This window comes from Syngnathus scovelli, chromosome 10, assembly GCF_024217435.2.
Source record: "Syngnathus scovelli strain Florida chromosome 10, RoL_Ssco_1.2, whole genome shotgun sequence".
In the NCBI taxonomy this organism is placed as follows: Eukaryota; Metazoa; Chordata; class Actinopteri; order Syngnathiformes; family Syngnathidae; genus Syngnathus; species Syngnathus scovelli.
In genome coordinates, this window is record NC_090856.1 from 1,029,382 (window position 1) to 1,052,099 (window position 22,718).

The following is a 22,718-nucleotide window of genomic DNA, read 5'->3' on the forward strand; positions in this document are numbered from 1 at the left end:
CCCAGTGTCCAAACTGACTAAGACTGGTTCATTTGTTTGACCTCTCGGCCATATGAGGAAAAATTCCATAAAATGACCACAGATGGAATTTGACACCAACATTTTTGACGCTGAGCAATATTACAGAATGTCCAATCTATTTTATTTTCACTATGCACAATTTATATTGATATTTTGACAATTTAGGGCCTCAAAAAAAAAAAACAGGAGTCCACTGCATACTTAAAAGCTTTACGCCAATAGACTCACCATTTCTGAGGAATTTTTAGGGTTTACTTGTATTATTATTTTTTGTAATTGTAATGTCATTTCAGTGGACGTCAATTATAAGTAGTAGTCATTTTTCTTGATTTATTTTTAGAGCTGTTTACGCTTAAGTTGGTCGCTGCAGAATTTAATTCATCTCCATCATTCCATTTTGATGAGAGGCAATTAGTATAATTTGGGGCTATTAATGGTCTTCTAACTCTTTTCTGGTTAGTCATCTATCTAAGCACAGCCCTGACGCTAGGTTCCCTGGTGTTGTAGCAGCTGCGATGACTCAGAGTGAAAGCGCCTATCCTTCTCTCTGCCTCCATCCCATCTTTCCTGACAGTCTGTCCCTGCACACACACGCCAAACGGACAAAAAAAAAAGGAGCGAAAACCAAGTGATGCTGCAGGCTTCATTTGGGAAATGTGAATTTACTTCTGGAACTGTGCCGGAGACACGGACTGCACAACAAGAGCCGAGAATCCTAAGCTACCCCCACCATTTTTTCTAAACTAACTTTTCCATTTCCTGAATTTTTTTTTACATCCTGCCAATAGGGACAATGCATGAGCATTATCATAACCATTACGCTAACCAGCCCTTCGGTTTTAATCCGGTTGCAAACAGATGACCTCGAGATCATTGCAAACTATTAACATATTCAAAATAACCTTTGCCCCAATTGAGGCTTTCATTAAACCATCAATCTGGATCTCACAGGCTCGAACAGCCACGTTCATCCGTCCGTCTTTTTTTTCATTTCTTTTTTTATAAAGCTGCTCCTCATTATGAGTCATCAATTGCAGACTTTCGAGACTCAAATCCGACAAATTGGGATCCATGGCCATTGGTTGTGCCCACACTGACTGCATGGAGGGTCCCCCATACACTTGGGAGTCCCTCAATGAAAACACCTCTATCTACAACTCTCTAATTAAATCTTCTGGGGTGGTGCAGACTTATTCATCAGTATGATTCTTATAATCAAAGACAAGGACACTAGAGGTGCTGAAGCAGATTCTCCATCATGCCGACTGGTCAGCTCATAGCCAGTAACCTTCGTTGCTCCTTTACTGTCTAATCTACTGATTTGTTGCCAACTCCGATGACAGATTTAGGGATTTGCAGGATTTTTCTTGGCCGCCCAAGAGCAGGATAAATAGTCGTAGAGACTTAGTAGGTTACTTTGCACGTCATATCCGCTCAAGGTTAAGTCAAACTGACACATAAGAAGAAATCCTTCAAATGTCACATTCCATGATGATCACATTCATTTCAACACTTTGGATTGGTCTCAAACTTGTCAAACTTCCACAACAACATAATAATAATAATTTATTTACAGACTGGATCATCCAAATAATGAAACATGAGAATACAAAAATATATCAAATATAAAAGGTCTACAAAAAAAAGACAAAACTATTTCCACTCATATTTCCACATAGAATATACCGGGACAATAGTTTTAGCAAGTCCAATGTACGTTTTGCTCTCATGAGCACACACACACACACGGCCCAAACTTCAAATCCAATTGTACTCACTTCATCACACATGAACATGCACACCGCATCGCACTAAGAATCGGAGTGCGGGGGTGGGTGGGTGGTGGTTCCCCAAAGGGTCATTGTGACAATGAGTCAAAGAGACAGCAAGTGCATGCAGAAGCAGTCATTGAAAGCATACACGCATGTGACAAAAACACACACACACACACACACAGGTATATGCAAAGGCATATGAAATAAGCGGCGCCCCCAGTTGACTTTGGGCGAGGCGAGGCGAGGCGAGGCGAAGGCTTGCTTGCGTAAACCCTTGAAATAAGCAGCCATGCTGAAATGGTTACATTTGCTGTGGTAAATTTAAAAAGAATCAAATTCTACCCAACTTTCTCTATTCGAGCATAGCGGAAACAATGGCTGGAGTTTCCGCTCCAGTCACTCCGGTCTCGCTGTGAACTTCATTCCATCAGATAAGGAGATGAATAGTGAAGATCTTCTGCATTGGTGCACGTTAGAATTAGCTCGTAAAAGATGGTTAATGTTGCACTTTCTTTTCAGTTAATGTCAATATATATATATATATTTGTTTTATTTCATGACTTGGATTACCCAGTCAGGGTCAAGTCAGCTGTTCGGAGATTGGAAAGAGCACGAGTCTTCGTATCTGTGAGCTTGACAGAATATTAACCAAAGTTCACGTCAGTTACGTCAATGAGAAGACAAAGTGATACATGAGACACTACGGCGAGTAATCTCTCAATGTATTATTTAAGCCTCTACGACTGGACAAAGTGTTGTTGTTGTTTTTTTGTTTTTTTTTACATCAGTATGGAAAATTCCTGCTTCTCTCTGCAGTACATAGCAGAGAAGAGCACAAAAAGGGCAAGAGTGAAGTGAGGGACCAATCCACTCCGTCACTTGGATTGGAAATGACAGCGCTTGAAGTATATATGCTACAATATGTTCTATAGCCAAGCAACCAGAAGAGCAGAAGGGAACGAAAGTCTTCCCTTAATTCAGTGGCCATGCAAAGACTTTGCTTCTGCGCTGAACTTTTAAACAGTTGTGCAGGGTCGAGAAATATTTGAAGAAATGAGCACAAATATAATGCGCCATGTGTTTCATTGACGTGTCAAACTGAAACATGCTCACAAGTGTTTTTGCCAATCGTTGCCAAGATAATCACATTACAGACATAGGAATGCATTCTCTCTCTCTCACGCACACACACACACACACACACACACACACACACAAAGTCATCACGCGCCCTCAGCCATCCCTAATAGTTAACTTTGTGCTTGGCTGATTCAGCACAGCGAGGAAGCAGCAGATAGAAATGGAGGGTGCTGAACCAGGTCATGAGAGGAGATTGAAGAAGAGGAAGAAGATGAGGATGGTGCAGGTGGAAGAACGTTTTATCTTTCACTCCATTAAGTAAGATGTGCGGTGGATTGAGCCAATATGATGGTCAACTCATCCAAATGTGTTTTTAATTAACTAGCCCAAATAATTCAAAGGAAGTGGAAAACATTTTCACCGTTATATATTCTGATAACAACTAAAGCAAAGCAAACTTCAATTCACACTTACTTGAATGTTGTCATTTATTCAAGCAATGGCGACATGTTTCATTTGCCTTGATCATGCTCGTAGGTCAAACCGTTCATATCTCAAATCATCGCTCCATATCCAAGTTAATGGAAATGTCACTGATCCGTTCCACCAAAAAACAGGAACAAAATGTTTTTGATGGGAAAATGGACTCTATGTACTTTGTGATTGCCCATGAATAACTAAATAACATAAAGGTTTGCTGCCGCCATCTTGCGCTGGCAATTCCAATTTTTTTTTGGAACAAAAATCAGCATTCTCCTTCGCTCCTGCGATATTAGCGAGGTTACTTTCTTTTTTTTCCCGTCTTGACATGTTTTTTGTGTGAGTGGAAAACAGAGCAATTATACGCCTCAGCTAACCGCCCGCCCATCAAACATTTACTCATGTGGTGCTTTGGATTACAAAAGCAGGAGCCACAGCAGAAAGAAAGCAGAAAGCCTACCGGCAGAAACAAAGACACTAGGCACTGTCGAGTGTGGAAGTTGCACAAAGAAAGCCTCAGACTGAGAGCAAAAAAAAAAAAAACACAGAAGACGACAAAGAGCGTAAAAATGACAGACAGAGAGAGAAAGAGACGGGGGAACAGCTGACTGGCTCAAACAGAACACTCATTGTCTGAGTGCCAGTGGGTCAGGAGTACACGTGGGACAAATGATGTTAGCATAAGCAATAGCAACGACAGACTTGCTTCAAGGCAAAACCATAAGCGACTCCAATGCTCCAAAATGTCTGGGTTCAATATATTCTTCATTATATGCTGACGATTTGCGATCATTTGTCAGTGTTAATTGGTTTTAAACTGATTTAGTAGGCCGAGGACCTTCCAAAATATTTAAAATGATTATAGTGTACTCCACAGACGGACACTTCTATCTGTTTTTTTTAAGCTCGCTCGTCCGCAAAATGATTTCTAGAATTCCCATGTCTGCTTTTGTTATATTGTAAGTGGACCTCTGAGGGAAGCCATAATATTGACGTGACTGGAATAGACTGTTGAATAATACTGGATTTCCTATAAAGGTGAAATGTGTATTTCATCCCTTTTGGAATTGTACTCCATGTGTATTTACTTGAATTTGATTGTCTTTTCAGTTACCGAAAGATGCACTGAAGGGAATTTTAGACTGTTAATTGGCGCCAGTAAATGTGTTGTGCTGTTCCATGCCAAACTTAAGCTCATAAACTGTGGAGCAAACACAAAGGGTACCATGATGATTTAAAAAAAAAAAAAAATCTCTCGTACATGAATCCCAACCCCCCCCACAAATCCCGCTTAGCTCAGAAACAGGCTATACAAGAAGAGATAAAGCGATATGAGTCCCTGGGAGCTAGTAAAGGAAGAGCAGAAGAATCAAAAGACCTAACAGCGTTCCGCCAATATGCATAATTCGACACATGCATGTACATGAATCCCCCCACACATGTGTATAAGGTGTCAGAGTCAGCAAAGGCATACGATTTCCGTAAAGAAAAAAAACACAGAGAGCAGAGCATGTTATCTCCTTTCCATCATCCAAACAGTGCAGCTTGTGGATACAACATGCAGGAACAGATTCATATCTGGACTCATTTCCTTTCTACGCACATCATGCGTCCGTCCGTCCGTCCGTCCCTTCCCTTGCAATGACGAGCCCACTTGGTCACATGCTCTTTTGTTTTTAGGAATCGCGTTCAAACTAGGGGCTGTGGATGTTTTTTTTTTTCGTAAGGGCAAAAGTCACCTTGAGGCTGAAAAGTAGACAGCCCCCCCCCCCCCCCCCCCACCTCCCTTCCCCTTCCATGCCACTAATCCATACATTGCATAAGCCAGCAAACACTCCCTTCGCATTCTCACTGGTGGCAGCAGCTAACTGCAGAAAAAGCAATGGGGGGTGGGGTGGAAATGCCAAAAATAGAAACCGCCAAAGACATCCATTCATAAAGTCAGGATCTGAGGATGGGAGAAGTTAATGCTTAGGCAAATCATGTGCTCTACATATCTCATATGTCTAGTAGTCGGGCTACAGGTTCAAATTGACGCTTAGATGCAGCAAACGCAACCAGATAAAACCGATTCGTGCGCAAGAAAATAAAATGCATCGAGGTCATGAGCAAATGGAGATCCAAATAGAGAACAGGGAAGTCTCCATCTGATGATCTGTAGTATTAGATGACATCATTTTTATCCCAGTGGCACATCACCGGACAGTTGTCTTTTTTTTTTTTTAGTTTGGCCTTACTTGGAAATTCTCATTTAAATGGTAATTAGCTGTTATATGGAAGATTATTGACTGCATTTTTCTTGACTTGTTGTGTGTGTACATTTGCTCCACTTGTTTTTGGGCTCCCTTATCTTTGTCTGTCCATCTGCTGGCTGCGGGCGATCTTTCTCTCAATTCTACCCAATTTGCCCATCATTTCGTTTCTTGCGCCCGTCCATCCATCCCTTGCCCATTTGCTTACCAGGTGTGAGCGACAGTGAAGCGTCTCCTCTGCCTGATGCTCTTGTTGACCATCAGCTTCCGGAAGAGCCTGGGCGAGCTCCGCGGGGAAAGTTTGGGGGACGTGGCGCCCCGTTTCCCTCCCACCACCTTGGGAGGCTCCAGTTCTAAATGCATATGCTCCTTGAACGTCCGAATGCACGAGTCCATCTCCACGCTCAGCTCGTTTGAGGACATCTCTGTGGCCTGGATGACTTTCAAATGCGGCTTCAAAGTCAGCTGCTCGGAGAAAGCAGGTTTAGTCTTGCTCTTGATTCTAGCGACAAGTCATGCAGCGGAAAGTGTCAACACACCCTTTGTGTTGTTTGGGGTTGCTTTTCCTCCGTGCTTTAGGGATTAGCCAGACAGCAGTCATGCCCACTCCCTTTCTCTGCTGCAATGTGCTTTTCTGCTGCTCGTCCTTTCATCTACACACAGCAAGCAGGATTACATCCAACTCCTTGGAGGACACAACAATTTGCTGCTGCTGCTGCTACTGCTGCTGCTGCTGCTTCTTCCCTCCGACCAGGATGACTCATAAGTTGCTCCTTGCCGTCTTTCTGTACGTGTCACTTTGGCTCAAACTCTTTCTGGCAGTCCATCCACGCAGTTGGATGCTGGAGAGCTCCCTTATAAAAAATTCAAAGGGGCTTGGAATTGCCTCCTCCTGTCTTGCTTTGCTCTGCTCTGCTCTGCTCTGCTCTTTCCATCAACTCCTCCTCGACTGACCTCCTTGGTGGGGAAAAGAGCTCAGAGGTCCCCGAAGGCACTCCCAGTGTGATTCCAACTATGCAGAGCCCCGAGTCAGATGGCGCGTCACTTTCACAAGCAGAGTGGCGAGCGCAACACAACACGCTTCACTTGCTCTTTCATTCAGGATACACACAAGTGCGGGGATGAGAGCGGGCGGGCGGGCGGGCACGCACGCAGCGAGGGCAAGCCGCGCCTCCGCTGCAAATGATTGGCTGGCCGCTGGAGTGACGACAAGCTGCCATGCTCGGCAACAGGTTGTCGGGCTTATTTATTATTTTTTTTCAGGGGATTTGTGGTCATTCTGATGATGTCGTAACCTTTAGCGAGGCAGGGGAGCGGCAAGTGTAGGCCAAGAAAAAAAATAATGTTTGCACAAGCGATTAAGGCTTAATGGGTATCTGGAAGTGAAACACAAAAGGTCTCAAAAGGGCAGATGATTTGGAGAAAAAAAGGTTTCGAATGCAATGGTAGAAAAAAGTTCCTTGAAATAAGACACGCATTAAAACGCTGTATTCATAAACACACACACACCTTGACGTTGGTCTAATATTAGGATGAACCCACATTCAGTTCAAACCACGACTATAAAAGTCATTCTTGGAGTGTGCTTTCCCAAATAAATCGTCATTGCTGCTCTCCGGTTGCAAAGAAAGTCAACTGAACATTTGGGCCTACTACGCTACTGTATTTTTGGAGTCTACTTATTTTTTCTTTAAAGCTTTCAGTTGTTTTTGCCCTCCTCCCCTTGAAATGTGTCTTCCTTTCATTACTGTTCTCTGAAAGTCCTCTGTTGTTTAACAACCACCGAGAGAGAAAAATGCTCACATTCACATCTATGACCAACTAAATGTCTTTGTGATTTTGGATAATGGGAGGAAACCCAGGGAGAGTGGGGAGAACAAGCAAAGCTTCAACTGGAAGCATTCATTTTCATTATCAGGTAGCAAAAACAAATCACTTCCAATGTCTGCATAATTTTAGCAATCAGTCTGCAAAGCCCACTCAGCTTTGGAAAAATTAAGTTGCTCAGCAAGAGAAATCACTGATTGCAAAAATCACCACCATCTCTCTGTAATCTCCTTCCGATTATTGATAAAGAACTTCAAATAAATAGGAGTGGAAACGCAGAAATTGCACACATATTGACACATGAACGCACACACATGCACTGTGCACTGAGAAATGTACCTAATGGAGGAAGGTCACTGGTAAACACCCGAGATGTCTGCCAGGGATTAACATGCACCTGGCCTGCCGTGAACAATACAAACTGGACCGAGCTGCATCTCACAAAAGACATGACGACATAAACGAGGACGTCATCATCCTCAAAAGACCTGACTCAATCCGAGAGGGGAGGGGCTTTGCAAATACATATTTTTCCTAGACTTATTTATATTACATCGTCCTCATTCCAAACCAAGTTAGGATTCATAACCTAACAAGAAGGATAAACGCTGCTTTTTATGATGATGATGATGATGTAAACCAAAGTGTGTTTTTACTGCTCTCTTGTGGTGGAAAGTGACATTGCAAGTCACAAAAAAAAACTCGGGAAATACAGCACCATTTCAATCTGATTGATGCCAAATAGTTGGAATAAACAGCTGCTTCAACGTTTTACAAAGTTGATGTTGGGATTTTTCAATGTTCTCTTCAAAGTCATGCACAAATATCAATATTGCTTGTTGGGTTACCTCTCGAACCCCAATACAATATACGTACCGTAACATATGTATGTACTCAAATTTAAACGACATAGCATGCATCTTCTAAGACTGTGCTCATTTCAATTCTACCAAAAAAATGAACTCACCATTCGCCATCAACAGGCGTGATGTCTATCCTGGGAGGGGCTCCAAAAGGTAATGATGTGGGCCGAGACATGACCTCATTGTCGGGTGTCCGGGCCCTCTCCCCCTGACGCCACGACAACGGTGGCAGCTGCAAGTTGCCAGATAAGCGCCTGCGGCCTCTGCGCAGGTCCACCCCCAGCGTGCATGTCGGGGACGTAAAAGACTCGCTGAGGCAACAATCTGACACCTCTTTGCCATCCTGAAAAAAAAAAGAGATCAAGCAATGAGGTTACATGAAGTTTATATAGCACTCATTAAATTACAGGGTTTTTTTTTTTTTTGCATGTCATAAGTCTTCCCACTGAGGGGCGCTATAGCTATGTTTAAGACTAGGGATGTACTTGAGCACTAATATTCACTCAAGGGTGGGTTGTTGGGGTTTCATTGTTCTGAGGGAGATGACCAAAGAAGGTGAAGACAGATGGAGTGAATTTCATTTTGTCTGACGGCCACTGGTTGCTTAGAAAATCATCAAAGGTGCCATCACTGTGATGAATGATTCAATCACACCAAATTTGGTTTTAGTCATTAATCACAACGATATCTTACGCCAGCAATTAGATGCTTTCAAATCACGAATGTATTTCAGATTCTAGAAAACGTTCTTGTCAGATTTCAGGGCACGTATAGGCTCAGCGACCACCACCCCAATCACTCCGAAAGGCAACATAGTCACGGGAGGGAAATGACGAGATGAGCCGAGAAAATGGCACCTGGAAGAGCCATTGAGAGGAAAAAGATCCAGGAAGATTGCTAGATGGATGGATGGATGAGTTGCTAGGGTAGGGGAAGAAAAGTGAGAATCTCATGCATCTTCAGGTTGTGGCCTCTGAGTCAATGCTGGACTGAGACAGAGCCCCTCTTGCCTGTGACGAGAAAATAAATTGGCCACTTTCTCTGGAGAGCAGAACATGTGACATTTGATACATTTGGCTAGTCTGATGCTTGAACATAAAAGTGCCTTCAGTAAAATTGGCTGATGGCAACTGAAATCATTTCAATTTGATGGCTGTGCTTTACATGCTTTTGTGTTTGTTGTCCAGGGAGTGCTAACAACACAATGAGATACAGATTACATCTTCTCCTCTATTGTCTCTCAGGAACGATTTTATGAGCCGCCTGCCCGCCCCCTACGCACACAAATAAATGTTTCCACGTTATGTAAATAATGTCACAGTATAGATATTTACAGCCCAACCAATCAACTAAAACGTTTGCTTGCACTGCCGGTGCCAAATGCATAATAATAATACTGGCTGATCATTTATGCCAGACACCCCGGTTCTGATCTGAGAGTATTCCGGTTTTTGTAAATACATGCCCAATTACCTCAGCAGGAAGCTGCTGACAACCGTGCAGAGCAGATGTCCAAGCTCAAGTCAGATGTCAAACAGGGAGGGATGAAAAACAAATGTGTTTGTGGACGAGGATCCTGGACAATCCGTGGAAACTATTAGTGATTGTTTTTTTTTTTTTTTTTAAATGTACAAATGTCATATTTCTATTCAGTTCAATGGCTTGTTTGGGTGAGTAAGAGTGTACGTGCGTGCTGGAGCAAGTGAGTGTAGGTGTCTCCAGGAATAGAGATATGGAAGCCTGAATTACTCGTTCACACAGGACGAGATAGCTTTGTATGTCCTTCAAGAAAAAAAAAAAAAAAAAGCATTTTGTTTACCCAGGTTATACACATTAGTCTTATATTATTGACATATTACATTTATTTAATGATCTTAAGCATTTGAAGTGGGAAACCATACAAATAAAATGAGAAAAGCATTTTTATAGCCCTGTATTCAGATAAGCAATAAACTGGAAGTGCATTCACAATAGTTGATACAAAACAAATGAAAAAAGTGTTTATCACGTGAAATGAAACGCACATAATGTTCAAACTTGCATCAGGAGATTGAGTGAGTGAGTAATACACACCCACGTTCTCCGCCAAAAAAAAAAAAATGTTTGAGTAACATTATTAGACACCCACAAGCACAGGAGAGTGCAGCACAGCACAAAGTACAGCTGTACGTCCTAAAAATACCCAGGATCATTTTTAAAGGGAAACATATGCTAATGTGTAAACATGACACATTGCGCAATTATACATTCGAGCAAAAGGCAATTTGACACGAGATAGTGACCATCAGCCACAAACTCAAGCCATTCTGATGTCACACAATATCTCAAAGAACTGTGGTGAGTCTCAAAGGATTAAGGTTGGATTATGGGCAAGACATTTATTTTTGGATCTTTTAATAGCTCAGTTGCACGAATACTTGCACTAAAACGGGTCGGACTCAGTAAGATTAACAGAAGAATATGACAATGAGATGAATGGCCGGGAGCAAACTCCAGCATGGCCGTATTCTGGAACTTGCAACTATTATTTCAAGTCAATTAAGAAGTCAATTTTTTTTTTTTAATTAATCAGACTTTTCCTTCAATTAATAAAACGCTTTTACTGAAAATATTGATTTTCTGTACTGTAATGATTGAATGGCTTACATTGTTTGGCGACACTGTGAGGACACTTCGGCTCTTTCTCATCTTTCGTCACTGTCTATCTAGCAAGGTATCCTGGCATACACACCTGCAAAACAAATACAAAAACACAGTTAAGGAAAATATTATGCTAACCACATCAGAGAGAGCCAGAGAAGAAAGATGGTTTTGAATATACGGTACAAATTGTGATGAGGCCATACAAATGCTCATCCAGTACAGTGCAAAAATGAACATTATATTTAATGGTAACTCATTTTGTCGCAAATGGAAGGCTCTTCTAAATGTGTTTTGAGGGGCCCGCTCAAACAATACCATCTTGACCATATTCCCGGTGACTGTTTTAATCACAGGCAAATTAGTTGGATTCTTTTCTCCCTGTAATCTCGATTCTCAGAATGAATCAGCAAGCTAATGAGACCTGACGCAGACTTAATGGTTTTAGTCATTAGACGGCACATATCCTACCATCTATGATTTTTTTTCTTTTACTCAATGAATGAAGAACAGATTTAATCATTTTCATCCATGGTGATCTGAAAGGACGGCAAGGCATTGAAAAAAATACTCATAAAATACGGTTTCATTTTATGCAAATAACCCCGTCAGGGCACTCGGGGTTCTCACTGAGTATTTGTTTTAACAGGATGAAATTAGTAACAGAATGTGATTTTGCTTCCCCTCACTTTCAATCTGTCATTTGGACATGGAGAGCATGGCTCCCTGTCACATTTCAGCTCCGGTCTGTGGTGCATGTCAAGGTCGGTCACATGCATCATTGGAGACTTAGTTGTGAATCAGTTTAATGGAGTGAAGATAACAAGATCAGCCCACGCATCCTTTTGACTGACTGGCCCAGTGGGACAGGATATTTTTTTTAAAAAAAGGAGGAATAACAAAAAAAAGGGTCTTCAGTATGGTGCAGGTAACATAACCACTGTAAAAATAGTTATCATGTCAAACTTGATGCTTTTTTTTCATTCACCTTCAACAGCAGGGAATCTTAGTCGCCGATCACAGTGTGTACCACTTTGGACTTAAGTATGAAGTAATCCATAAATGAAAATGTCACTGGCCATATAGATAAGCCTTTCATGCATACGCTTACCCTTTGCTGCGTTACTGTTTGCAGTCAACACATTTGCAGCCCTTAGGTGACAATTTCAGGATACAACAGCTTCACTCATGGAGATAATATCAAAAATAAAAATGAAAATACATCACTGACATACATACAGCATGTATAGTAAAGCAATCATTTAATTAGGAACATTCAGCAATTTCAATGAGTGCCCTACAATGGGTAAATTGGCATTTAGCATACAAAGCACCAGATGCGATGAATATTTATGAATAAAGCATTTCTATGAAGTTCAACAGATACATGCTGACATGCAGATTGCATTTAACAAGGTCAAATTTAAATGAGTGTCAAAATTGCTACAGGAGTGCTACAGCGACACTCAACAACCCTTCAAATAGAAAATGTCATTCATAACACACACGGGAAAAAAGTATCCCGCTAATCACTCGCCTATATCGCCTCTGTAAGCCGCCCACGTTGGAAAAAGGGAGAATGAACAAGATAAAAATCATATACGTTGCTTTGATTTCCGTTGGCCACACTATATCGAAGAGAATCATTTTCCTATCTAAAAGGTTAACTCATTTGCATTGAATTATTTCACCATCCTCTGACCTACATTGCAAAGAAACAAATAGACATTTCCGTTGCGTGTTCATCTTTGCTCAGTCAACATGAAAGAAAAAAAAACTTTTTTAAATCAGTAGATTCTAATCACTGCCACATACTCAAATGTTTTTGTGCAACAGGGCCTTCATGTGGATGGATAAGCGGCAGAAAAAATGGATGGATGGATTTGACGACAGCACTGTATTTGCATTGTATTATTTTGTATGAATTGTACACATTCCTATTGATTGACACTTGTGATTCCATGTAACGCACACACACAAACACATAAAGTGGCATTTGACAAAGCAAAGCCTCGCACATTTGTCGCCTCGTAAACATGGAAGATAAGCACTTGTGCATGCCATTTTCACACGCAGCCTTCATCGTTAGCAGAGGATTATGTGCATGTGATCAACCTACATTTCAAACAATCATCAGGCTGCTGTTGCTTCTAAATCCATGCCATTCAAATGGGGCTCCAAGCTTGGAGCTCGACTTCCATAAACATTGCACTTGCAAATTGGTTGTGATAGATGACTTCATCAGGAAAAATAAAATTAATGAATAAAAATCAGGAAACGCTAAACCTGCTAATGTTAACTAAAAATTTGAAATAAAATGTCACTTGATGACACACACACTTATTATACTCCAAAAAAAGTAGTTTAGAAGGAACATCTGGCGCAAGTAAATATGACCGAATACTCAAAATGAAATTATCTGAGAGAGATAGCTAAAATGTAATTCCCGCTATTTAAAAAAAAACACAAAAAAAAACAGAACTCAGCCATTTATCATAAAATGTGCCTAGACTATCAGTGATACGATTACAATTTCCTGTGGCGCACCCAGTTTGCATTCGTGGCCACAATTCAGTCAAAAATGAATGCATGCGCACACATTTGTTTCTACATTAAATGTCAATTCCACTTAGCCTGCAGAAATGTAGGCATGACCAAGCAATTATTCAATCCATCAGAAAGTGAAAGGCCAATAGCCATCACGCAAGGTGGACATTGCTTGCATCTCCGTGTCATCCGAGCCACAATCATTGTTCAACAAAAACATTACAATAAAGAGGAACATGTAAATAAGATACGTTTATTGTTGGGATTTCTTTTCCTTCATACTTATTTGCACTGGAAAGGGAGAAGCTCTTCAATTTCATTATACAATTGCACTGTAAAATGACAATAAAGGGCATTCTATTCTATTCTATTCTATTCTATTCTATAAAAATCATGCACAGATGAGGAATCCAGATCCACCAGATCCTTGCCACGCTTTAGCTTTAGCTTTAGCCACAGGTGCTGCCACTGGCAGGTAGAAAAGCACAACTGGTTGAATAGAAGCACCTGTGTTGAAAGCCAAACTGTGGCAGGAATTTAAAAATAATAATAATAATAACAATTATTTAAATTTGAAAATTTAATTTTCTTTTACTCTCTGGGCCCGGATTCCTCATCTGTGATTACAATCTATAGTGAAGAAAAACTGTAACTCAGAGGTATATTTTGTGCCAAAATGAAAGAAGATAGATAATGGAGACACACTTAAGTGACTTCGTGCCCGCTACCCCCCAAAAATAATTGTTTATGAACAGCCATTGTTCTACATAGTTGTATGTACTTTTTTTTTTTTTTAAATCTTCACCAAAACACGCTAACCCCAACTATTTAAATGTAGCATTAAATGTACAATGCAAAACATTTTCGGCATCAATCAATAGATAGTGGATTTCCGGACAAAGCTCCGTTTGACAGTAAATATACGCGCACGCGCACATATACACACATTTCTTTTCAAATGTATTCCCGTGCAACTTTTCCAAATTATTTGTGTTTTGAAAGGTTGAACTATTGAATTAGCAAGGCTTTTTTGGAAACAACAAATGGTTATGCAATTTACTAAGCGGACACAAAGCGAGTCTTGCTTACCTCAGTTGAGCCTCCTCCACACGTGGGGACAAAGGGAATCCCGGTGCTTTGACGATTTTTTTTTTTTTTTTTTTTTTTACACGGTGAGGAGCATCTTAGTTACCGCAGCATTGACGTCTTTCATCCCTTGCAGTATTCGATGATTGTGCCATCCTCTTTGTACTTGACAGCTTGCTACCTCAGCAGCGGGCTGGCTGGCTGGCTGATCCGTGCGCTTCGATCCACTTATTATACAAGCAGCAATATGCCACAAAAGAGCGTGAACGACAAATCGTGAACCCCAGTTGAAAGTTGTCCCGTGCAAACACGGAGCTCCATCAGCGTGAGTTTGGGGGTCGGTGTTTCCCCTCGGTCCTGTATCCGCCCCCCTCTCTCTCTCTCTCCTCAGCTGCGTGGACCAATTGAGAGACTTGAAGAGGCACGCCTCAGGTTGGTGGGACAACGACATGTGTCAGTCAGCTGAAGGATGACAACACTCTGGTCCTGGTCCTACGAGAGCCTGTTTTGCATGCAACACAGACCAAGCTCATCAGCAAACGATCGTGATCATTTCAGGTGTGTTGCATGGAAAACAGGCGGGGTATTTCCATATATGGCTCCCTTGGTAGGACTTGATAGAAAACTGCAGGAGTAAATGGAATGATGAAAAATTGGCCCATAACAAAGATGCTTCAAAGGCAGGCTTTGTAATTGTGGGACCATACAGAAACTGTAATGATGTCAAAAGTTTCATGTTTACCTGCCGGATGATTCCAAACACCTGTGGCAAAAGACAAACTGTGGCAGCATGTTCTATTTCTGGACCTGGATTTGCGTGTCATACTGAAAAAATATTCTGAATTAGCAGAAAATAGTAAAACAAATGTGGCGGAGGTAAACAACATAAAGGCTTAAATGACAGAAACGTGTCACTTTGCTTTCATTCAAGGAAAGGCTATTGTCATGGTGATGAGGAGGGAGATGAGTCAAAGTGCCCGCTGATTTGGAGAGAAAAGGAACATCAACAATCACATCTGATGGCAGGCAGGTCAGGCTAGGCAGGTACTCAACATTTGATTACATACATATATATCCTCCACAATACAATGTTTTCCATTGTCAAATGACTGCTTGTCCATTTTCTCCAGCTTGTAAACATCTGAGATGACATATTATTGGAACAGCACAAGTGTTGCTGTGGTGAGGCAGATGAGGAAGATTAGGATGGCCATCTGTTGATAAACAGCTCCGATCAGGCCAGCCGGCCGGCTGGCAGCTGACACATCTCCGCCAAAATATTTGGGATTTACGTGTGTCAATGGGGAAAAATAAAGCAGCAAATCAGAGCTCAGTGGAAAAATACCTCATTTAGTGTCATCAATGTGAAAGAGCAAAGAGAGTTGAGCAGCATTCGGTCGGGAGGAGCCGATTATAGATGCCTGCTTGCTCGGTGATGTCAGAGGGGAAATAGCAGAAAGACGGACCACGCTGCTTGAATAAATAAATCACTGATGATGAATTCATATATGGGTGGATTGGGCGATTTGCATTTCCAAAGCAGCAAATCATTACCGTGATTAGAGTCTTCCCGTAAATGAATATTTCATAACACAAAGGTAATTTGAGTGAATCATTCATTTTAGAAGTGTGCACCACACTAGTGGCCCTTCACATTAATTAGTACCCCAGAGGTAGGCAATGTTAAGAAAAGGTCGGTGACCCTTGGTATAAAGACAATATTTTATAAAAAGAAAAAAGAATAAACAGCTACCTCTCCTGGCCACTGTTGGTAGTGCACTAATGCTGAGAAATCCAGTCAATGACAAGAGGAAACCTGAATTGAGCATTAAAAATATATATTTTTTGTAACTATAAATTTCATTTGGAACTATAATTTGTCTATTTTAATTTACTTATAAGAACACATTATATTTTTGAATTTTAGTTCCTCACAGTTCAAGTTAGTGAGATTACTCAAGACATGGATTCATTTTTAATGTTCATTCACTTGAAAACCCACAGTATTTTTCAATAGTATGCAAAAAAAATATATGCTCTGTCACATCAAGGTACTTTTTTTAATATAATCATAATAATTGTGAATGATATAACATGGGTATTTTTTATCACAAATATCCTGCATCAATGACTACAGCAAACTACTTCATGACTTGAGGAAACACTAGAAGTTATTTGTGAAGACATTTTGCTAGCACCTCTGCAGAAAAACGGGGTGGTGGGCTTGCGAGTGCGGCGTCTTTGAGGCACCATAGTGCATGTGCTTCAAAATGCACAAGCTTCAAACTCAAGTCGTTACATTCTATTAGTTCACCACTAGATGGCGACAGAAAAATACACATTGTCCCTTTAAATAAAGTTGATTTGATGTGTTGTGAAGATCAGATGACCACTAAAATAACAAATAGTTCAAATAAATAAAAGAAAACAACTCACCAACTACAGTTGAGTATTTATCTGGAACGTTTCATCTGATTAAAAAAGAAAAATAAACATGCCGGTGGTTTATGAGCTCAAGTACAGGTAAAACAATCCAGTCACTGCATGTTGTTGCGTCAATGTTACCTTATCAAAGATATACAAAGAGAAAAGCATCACGTGGGCAGCAGTCTTGAAGTAAAAAAACACAACAGATTCTCCTGTGCTGAGCTAAATTCTCCAAGTCCGCTCAACAGGATACAACAGTAACAGCGAGATGGAAAAGACGCCCAGGAACGAAGAAGTGAGGTCCACTTGTTTGTCAATGGCAGGTAACCGAGGAAGTACGTCTTTATAAAGCGCCATCAATGCGTCTACACAAACACCTTCAAGTTCATCTTCTAGGCTAACACAACTGTGGCCTTCACATGGACAGCTTTATCTGCACATCTAACAATGACAACGTATATATTAATTCAAAGGGATGGACACGCGTGAATGTTTTTGCAAATCAACGTTTTGCTCGCTGAACATTCTGGTCGAGACAAAATAAGATTTGGGGGGTGCAGGGGGACGGATGAAGAAGCAACTATTTGGTTTCGCAGGATAAAGACATGACGCTCAAAACCAAGTTAACTCTGTAAGCCTTTCTTGGGGGCCACAGCCAAAATGAGACAAGTCACAACCCTGCAGGAACGAAAGGATGGAAGGAAGGAAGGATACCCAGGCGGTAGGTACATTCGCTTGTTATTCGAAACTCCAAAGTACAAGCTTCGATATCCGTGCAAATGTTAGCAGTCCAAAACAGAAATCAAGTTGGAGGTGAACGCTTCCGTCCTTGATTTACACGTTGGATAACGCAAACATGTCGCCAGAGTCCTGCATAATATATGCACTTTAAAATGTTTAAAATGGCCATTGGTTTTGGTCCGAGCGGGTGGGAGTCCAAGGGAGAGATCCTGTCCTCGAGAGTTGCAGGTTTCGATCGACTGGCCATGTTAAATGCAAAAAAAGGAAAGGCAACGTGAAACATACGAGTCCAGCATCAGTAGGAAGCCACGTCAGTAGTTCTTTCTGAGTCGTACCGGAGAAATCTGCAGGCGGCCCAGTCGCTTGTTAACGTTGCGTAACAGATGCTCTGATCCGTCCGGGAAGCACGGCGGACTTGTGTACGGAAATAGGCGAGTGATCGCACTTTTAAGAGTTGAGGTGTCTGTCGCACAGCTCCTTATAGATTCGCTTGCGGATGCGAGGCATGTCGTCTTGACTGAACAACAGAGGCTTCTTCAGCGACAGACAACGGCAGTACTGGCGGAAGCACAAAGACAAAGACACGTGAGAACCTGAGCTGGCTCGGATGGCAAACGCTGAAGACGCAAGTTCCTTCTTCATATGTCATTCTGCCAAGACGGAAAACAGACCAGGCTACGGAATGACAATGAAACATGCATGTGATGAGACAGACACACATTTAAATGGAAAGGGAAGAAGTCCTTACCTCAAGGACAAAAACGCCACAGTCGCTGTCATTTTTCTGCTGAGGAATCCCCTGAGGAGTCAACAAGTCCAGCTCAATAACAAATCCTTCATTTGTATTCCTATTCATGTCAAATGAAGTCAAAGATATAACAGGCAGGAGTATTTCAAGCCTCGTAGATTACAATTTCACATTTCTTAACTGCTTACCTTGATGATTGCAATCTTCCAACCTTTCAGGAATTCCGTCTTTTTCTTCTCTTGAGCTTCAGACTGGAGGTACTTCATGATGTTCTAATAGAGGAACAACGACATCGATGCGATAATGCACAACTGAGCAAAAGAAACACAATATTCATCTGAAAAGATGCCTCGCTCAAATGTTCAACATCACAAACTGAAGAATCGGCGTCGCTTCAGAAACAACATTGACGACGAATCATCTGGTGTCCTTAGCAGCGTTTGGCATCAAATGATATCAACGCAACACTCACGTCCGCAGTGTGTCGGAAGACAATGCCTTGGCTGTCAAAGTAATTGATGGTTTTAGTTGCCATGGTCACGCTGACGAGAGACCAGTGGATTTCTAAGTGGATGGGAATGAGCAGTAGCCATTTGGAGAATAAATCCACCTGAAAGGAAAAAAAACAAACATTTCTACACTGCTGCATATGATACACTCATTTCTTTCATTTTCTTGACAGTAAAATGGTAGCAGAACAAGAAGGTGCTCTATTTGCTGAGCTGCAATATGATTATTGAAAGTCTAATGGTGTCCTTACTTTTTTGGTCCATCTCTTTACACCATCATAGCCTTTGGCATCCAACTGCTTGTGGAAGAAACTGTTGAAAAAATGGACCTAGAAAGTAGAAATAGAAAAAATAAAAATGATTTAATTGATCTAAAAGCATAATTCAGATTCTACTATGCTCTGAATTCCAAGTATCATTTACATTGTGCTGGGCAGCTTCCATAATCAGGTCTCCATACGTGTTGATAATCTGATGAAACAAAGAGAAGCAGTGTCAAAGATGATTTAAGTGTCTCTACGTAGCTGCTCAAAGAAATGACCAAATGTTCTACTTTGTCATTGAACACATCTCAAGTTTACTGACAAATGTGTGAGTAGAGTGGAGTGGTGTGTGACTGTGACTAATGGAAAAGTGCCACTCGTCGGCCTAATAATAGTCATTATGCGCACACTTTTAGGGCAATGTAATAAAATGGCTTGAATAAAAAGCCACCAAAGTAATGAATCGATTTTCTTTCTATCGACTTTTTAGATTTCCCCTCACCTGGTCATTGATCCAGTTCTGGTCCTCCAGCGTTCCAAGATCTTCCAGGCTCAACGTATGTTTGTTATAGATAACCATGAAGCCGGCAACAGGTGCAGAGGCTAGTGCCGCCTTATAGCGCGCCATTTCCCGTTGGATGTTTAGACCCCTAAAACAAAAATATGTCACATTAGCACAAGATTGAAAGCTCAAAGAGCATTCTGCGTGCACTAACAGTTTTTGGAAGTCGCCACAGTCGCAGTTTGTCTTCAGGTATTCCAGAACATCAGTCTCGCTGAGGGGAATGAAACTGCCGTATTTGATGTAGAAGCCCTCCAAAAAGTCTAAAGCCAAGATTAGAGGTTTTTCATGATGGAAGCAGATTGAAAAACGGATTCAATTCAATACTTACGACTCACATGTACGTGCAATTTGATGAAAATTTGATTTCTATCATGTTAAATAATGTGACGATGTGAGGACTACCGTTTATGTTCCAAAACATCAAACTTACCATGGACTAGAATAACAAGTCTCTCCAGGTTATCACTTGGCGTGTCTCCATCCATCTCTTGCACGTCTGTTTCTTCTGACAGGTTCTTCTCCCACGTTGCGGGGTGACAGTACAAACGGTGGTCTATCAGCGCGCAGCTGTGCTGCGTGCTGCATACGCTAATAGGATCATGGTTTGAAGTAGAAAGCGCACTTGGATTTGCACAGTCCGTTTCCATGGGCGTGGCGCCGGGATCGCGCTCGGCAGGTGAACTTTCGTTTCCGTTGGACAAAAGAGGTGAGAGGCAAAGAGATGACGAGTCCGTTCTGTTCTGCTCCAGTTCTACGTGCATCTCTGAGTCGTGGTTCTGAGGACTTGCTGGCCTTGAAGGTGAAGCTGAGCCTCCGGATGAGCAAAGCGTCCCATTTCCTGTTTCTGTCTCCCTTTTAGATTCTGTTTCAGACAAAGTCAATGAATCTCCGTTTCCAACCTGCGATGTATCTGATGTACTGTTGACGTGAGACTCTGAATCTGACAGGGTTTGGGCATTTTCAGAATTGTCATTTTCGACACCTTGTTCAATTCCAATGAAAGCTCCCTCTTTTGAAGCTGGCACGCTCATTTGTGGGAAACTCGTCTGGCCGTTGTCCAAGACTTTCCCATCGAGTAGCGAGATACACACACGTGAAGGAACAGTTGAGCCTGGCTGGGTATTTGATATTTTCATACCTTCATGCATGTCATTTTTATCCTCAACATCCTCCAAGTCGTCGTCCCCTGTCAGGTCAAAGTCTATAATTCTCATAATATTGTCCCCACTTTTGGGTTGCTGGGTGTCGTAGATGTTCCTTCCGGAGCCCCTTCCTCTGCCTCGTCCCCTCCCTCCCCTCCCTTTCCCTCGACCTGAGGTTGTGACATCGTGTCCCCTTTTGTTAGGGCCGCAACAGTCACAGGTCTTGGGAGTCCTCTTTCTGCCTGATGTCCGGCCATTAATTGTACTATGGGCGTGGGTTGCTGGGTGTGAAGAGGACCAGTCCGATGCCGGACTTGAGTTACCTTGAAGTGCTGTTTTAGGGCTTAGAACTGGTGAAACAGCTTCTGCAAGATTCTGAGTCGTGGGCTGGGGGATATTTGGAATGGAGGTAACATTTGAGTCAAGTGCTTTAGCTTGGATATGAGATGGGTCCTTGTCAGAAGTTTCTATGAGAGGCAGCACTGGAAGAGGTGCTGCTTGTTCAGGAGGTGCTGCCTCTGTTATATTAGGTGTAAGAGATGTTTTCATTGGGGAAGCAGAGTTGCTGTGAACCATGACGTACTCCTTTGGTCATTTAACCCCATCCCAGAGACTTCAAACTCTGATCTCTTCTCCCATATTGCTCTTTTTTTCCATGTGGTGAGGAATATTCTTGGTCTCTCTTTTAAACTGGACCCAAAACCAAAAGTAATAGTTTTCCCTCTGGATATTCCCAGACAATGTTACAGGTGGAAGCAGAATACAAACTGGTGGGACGGAGCGTAGCTCAGTTGCAATCCTTTACCATACTTTGGATCAGGATGACTCCACAAGTGACTCCTAATGAGGAACAAAAACAAGAATTTCAAGTGTGAAATACATAAAGAAACATCAGCATACAGCACAGAATGCATATTTTACAAAGTATATTTTCTCTGGAAAACATGATTTAATAATATGGTGTACTTATGACATTTTTACATTTCTGCTGTTGTGCAGCAAACTTACATGACCACTAATCATGAACTAAATCCAATCAAGTTATTTTCATTCGTGCAAGCTTATGAAAAATATTGTATTTTGTTTAGTGACACAGTTGCTATTTGGTGAACAACTGTAGATGAGGGCTGCAAACTAAACTGCATTTTACCAGATTACACTTACCTTAACGCAGAACATCTTTTGATAGACTCAAAAACAGTGTCATCTTTTAATCGACTTTATTCGATCATTTGCAAACAGTGCAATGATTCCCCGTTAGAGCGTCTGCTAATGTAAACCCAATGGTCAAATCATTCAGCCAAACTAAAAATATCACATAAGCAGTTATAATATATCCATCTATATATATATTAGCACTCACACCTCCGGATGCACGTGCTAGTAAGTTATTTTTGTGGACTTGTAAAGTTAGTCGCCATCCTGAAGCTAACGGCGTTAGCTAGAGCCAGCCAAAACAGAGACGAGGCGACGGTGGACAAAGAGAAAGTTTTGAGTAGATACTTTCGATTCTTACTGTGGATATTGTCAAAGGTTGAGACAAGGCATACATGAAACAATCATATCATTTACCTTGTCGTTGGGATGCAAGAGTTTTGTCTCATATAGTGAGGATACGAGCATCAAATTGATGGCGCACATTGATGACGTCACGGTCACGATGTCAGTTCCCTTCGGCTCTTTCCGGAGACACACGAGCGAAGCTTCGTCTACCTGGGCAAGCGCCGATCTAGTCATATCTCTCTCGCTCTC

General features: G+C 41.6%; 2 protein-coding genes and 1 long non-coding RNA gene across 6 annotated transcripts in view; 1 reads left to right on the forward strand and 2 right to left on the reverse strand.

Moving 5' to 3' along the window:
• pde4ba (phosphodiesterase 4B, cAMP-specific a) overlaps window positions 1–14,725 on the reverse strand; it is a 50,783-nt gene extending 36,058 nt beyond the window's left edge. The window contains exons 1-3 of one of the 2 annotated variants that reach the window (XM_049732183.2): window positions 14,575–14,725; window positions 10,945–11,029; window positions 8,403–8,641 (exon numbers count right to left, since the gene is read on the reverse strand). In XM_049732183.2, the coding sequence (XP_049588140.1) occupies window positions 8,403–8,641; window positions 10,945–10,986 (281 nt within the window). In that variant the 5' untranslated portion in view covers window positions 10,987–11,029; window positions 14,575–14,725. Of the gene's footprint in view, window positions 1–5,816; window positions 6,725–8,402; window positions 8,642–10,944; window positions 11,030–14,574 lie in introns of those variants that run through there. The other variant, XM_049732184.1, reaches the window with a different exon arrangement.
• Window positions 14,726–14,757: 32 nt separating this feature from the next.
• On the forward strand, window positions 14,758–16,076 carry LOC125976192 (uncharacterized). 2 transcript variants are annotated; one of them, XR_007484193.2, is made up of 4 exons: window positions 14,758–14,896; window positions 14,963–15,129; window positions 15,503–15,601; window positions 15,702–16,076. It is a non-coding gene; the product is annotated as an uncharacterized lncRNA (long non-coding RNA). The 2 variants fall into 2 exon arrangements; XR_007484194.1 differs by having other exon boundaries at window positions 14,864–15,003.
• A 536-nt stretch (window positions 16,077–16,612) lies between these two features.
• Window positions 16,613–22,693, reverse strand: LOC125976190 (sentrin-specific protease 5). 2 transcript variants are annotated; one of them, XR_007484192.1, is made up of 11 exons: window positions 22,539–22,693; window positions 20,255–21,806; window positions 19,976–20,084; window positions 19,762–19,909; window positions 19,420–19,467; window positions 19,248–19,325; window positions 18,960–19,097; window positions 18,676–18,759; window positions 18,488–18,538; window positions 18,075–18,297; window positions 16,613–17,978 (listed from the first exon to the last, which is right to left on the reverse strand). XR_007484192.1 is itself a non-coding variant. In XM_049732189.1 (10 exons), exons 2-10 carry the CDS (start codon window positions 21,540–21,542, stop codon window positions 18,187–18,189), a joined length of 2,055 nt encoding a protein of 684 aa, XP_049588146.1. In that variant the 5' UTR covers window positions 21,543–21,806; window positions 22,539–22,693; the 3' UTR covers window positions 16,613–18,186. The 2 variants fall into 2 exon arrangements, 1 of the variants encoding a protein (XP_049588146.1); XM_049732189.1 differs by having other exon boundaries at window positions 16,613–18,297.
• Between the last annotated feature and the right edge of the window lie 25 nt (window positions 22,694–22,718).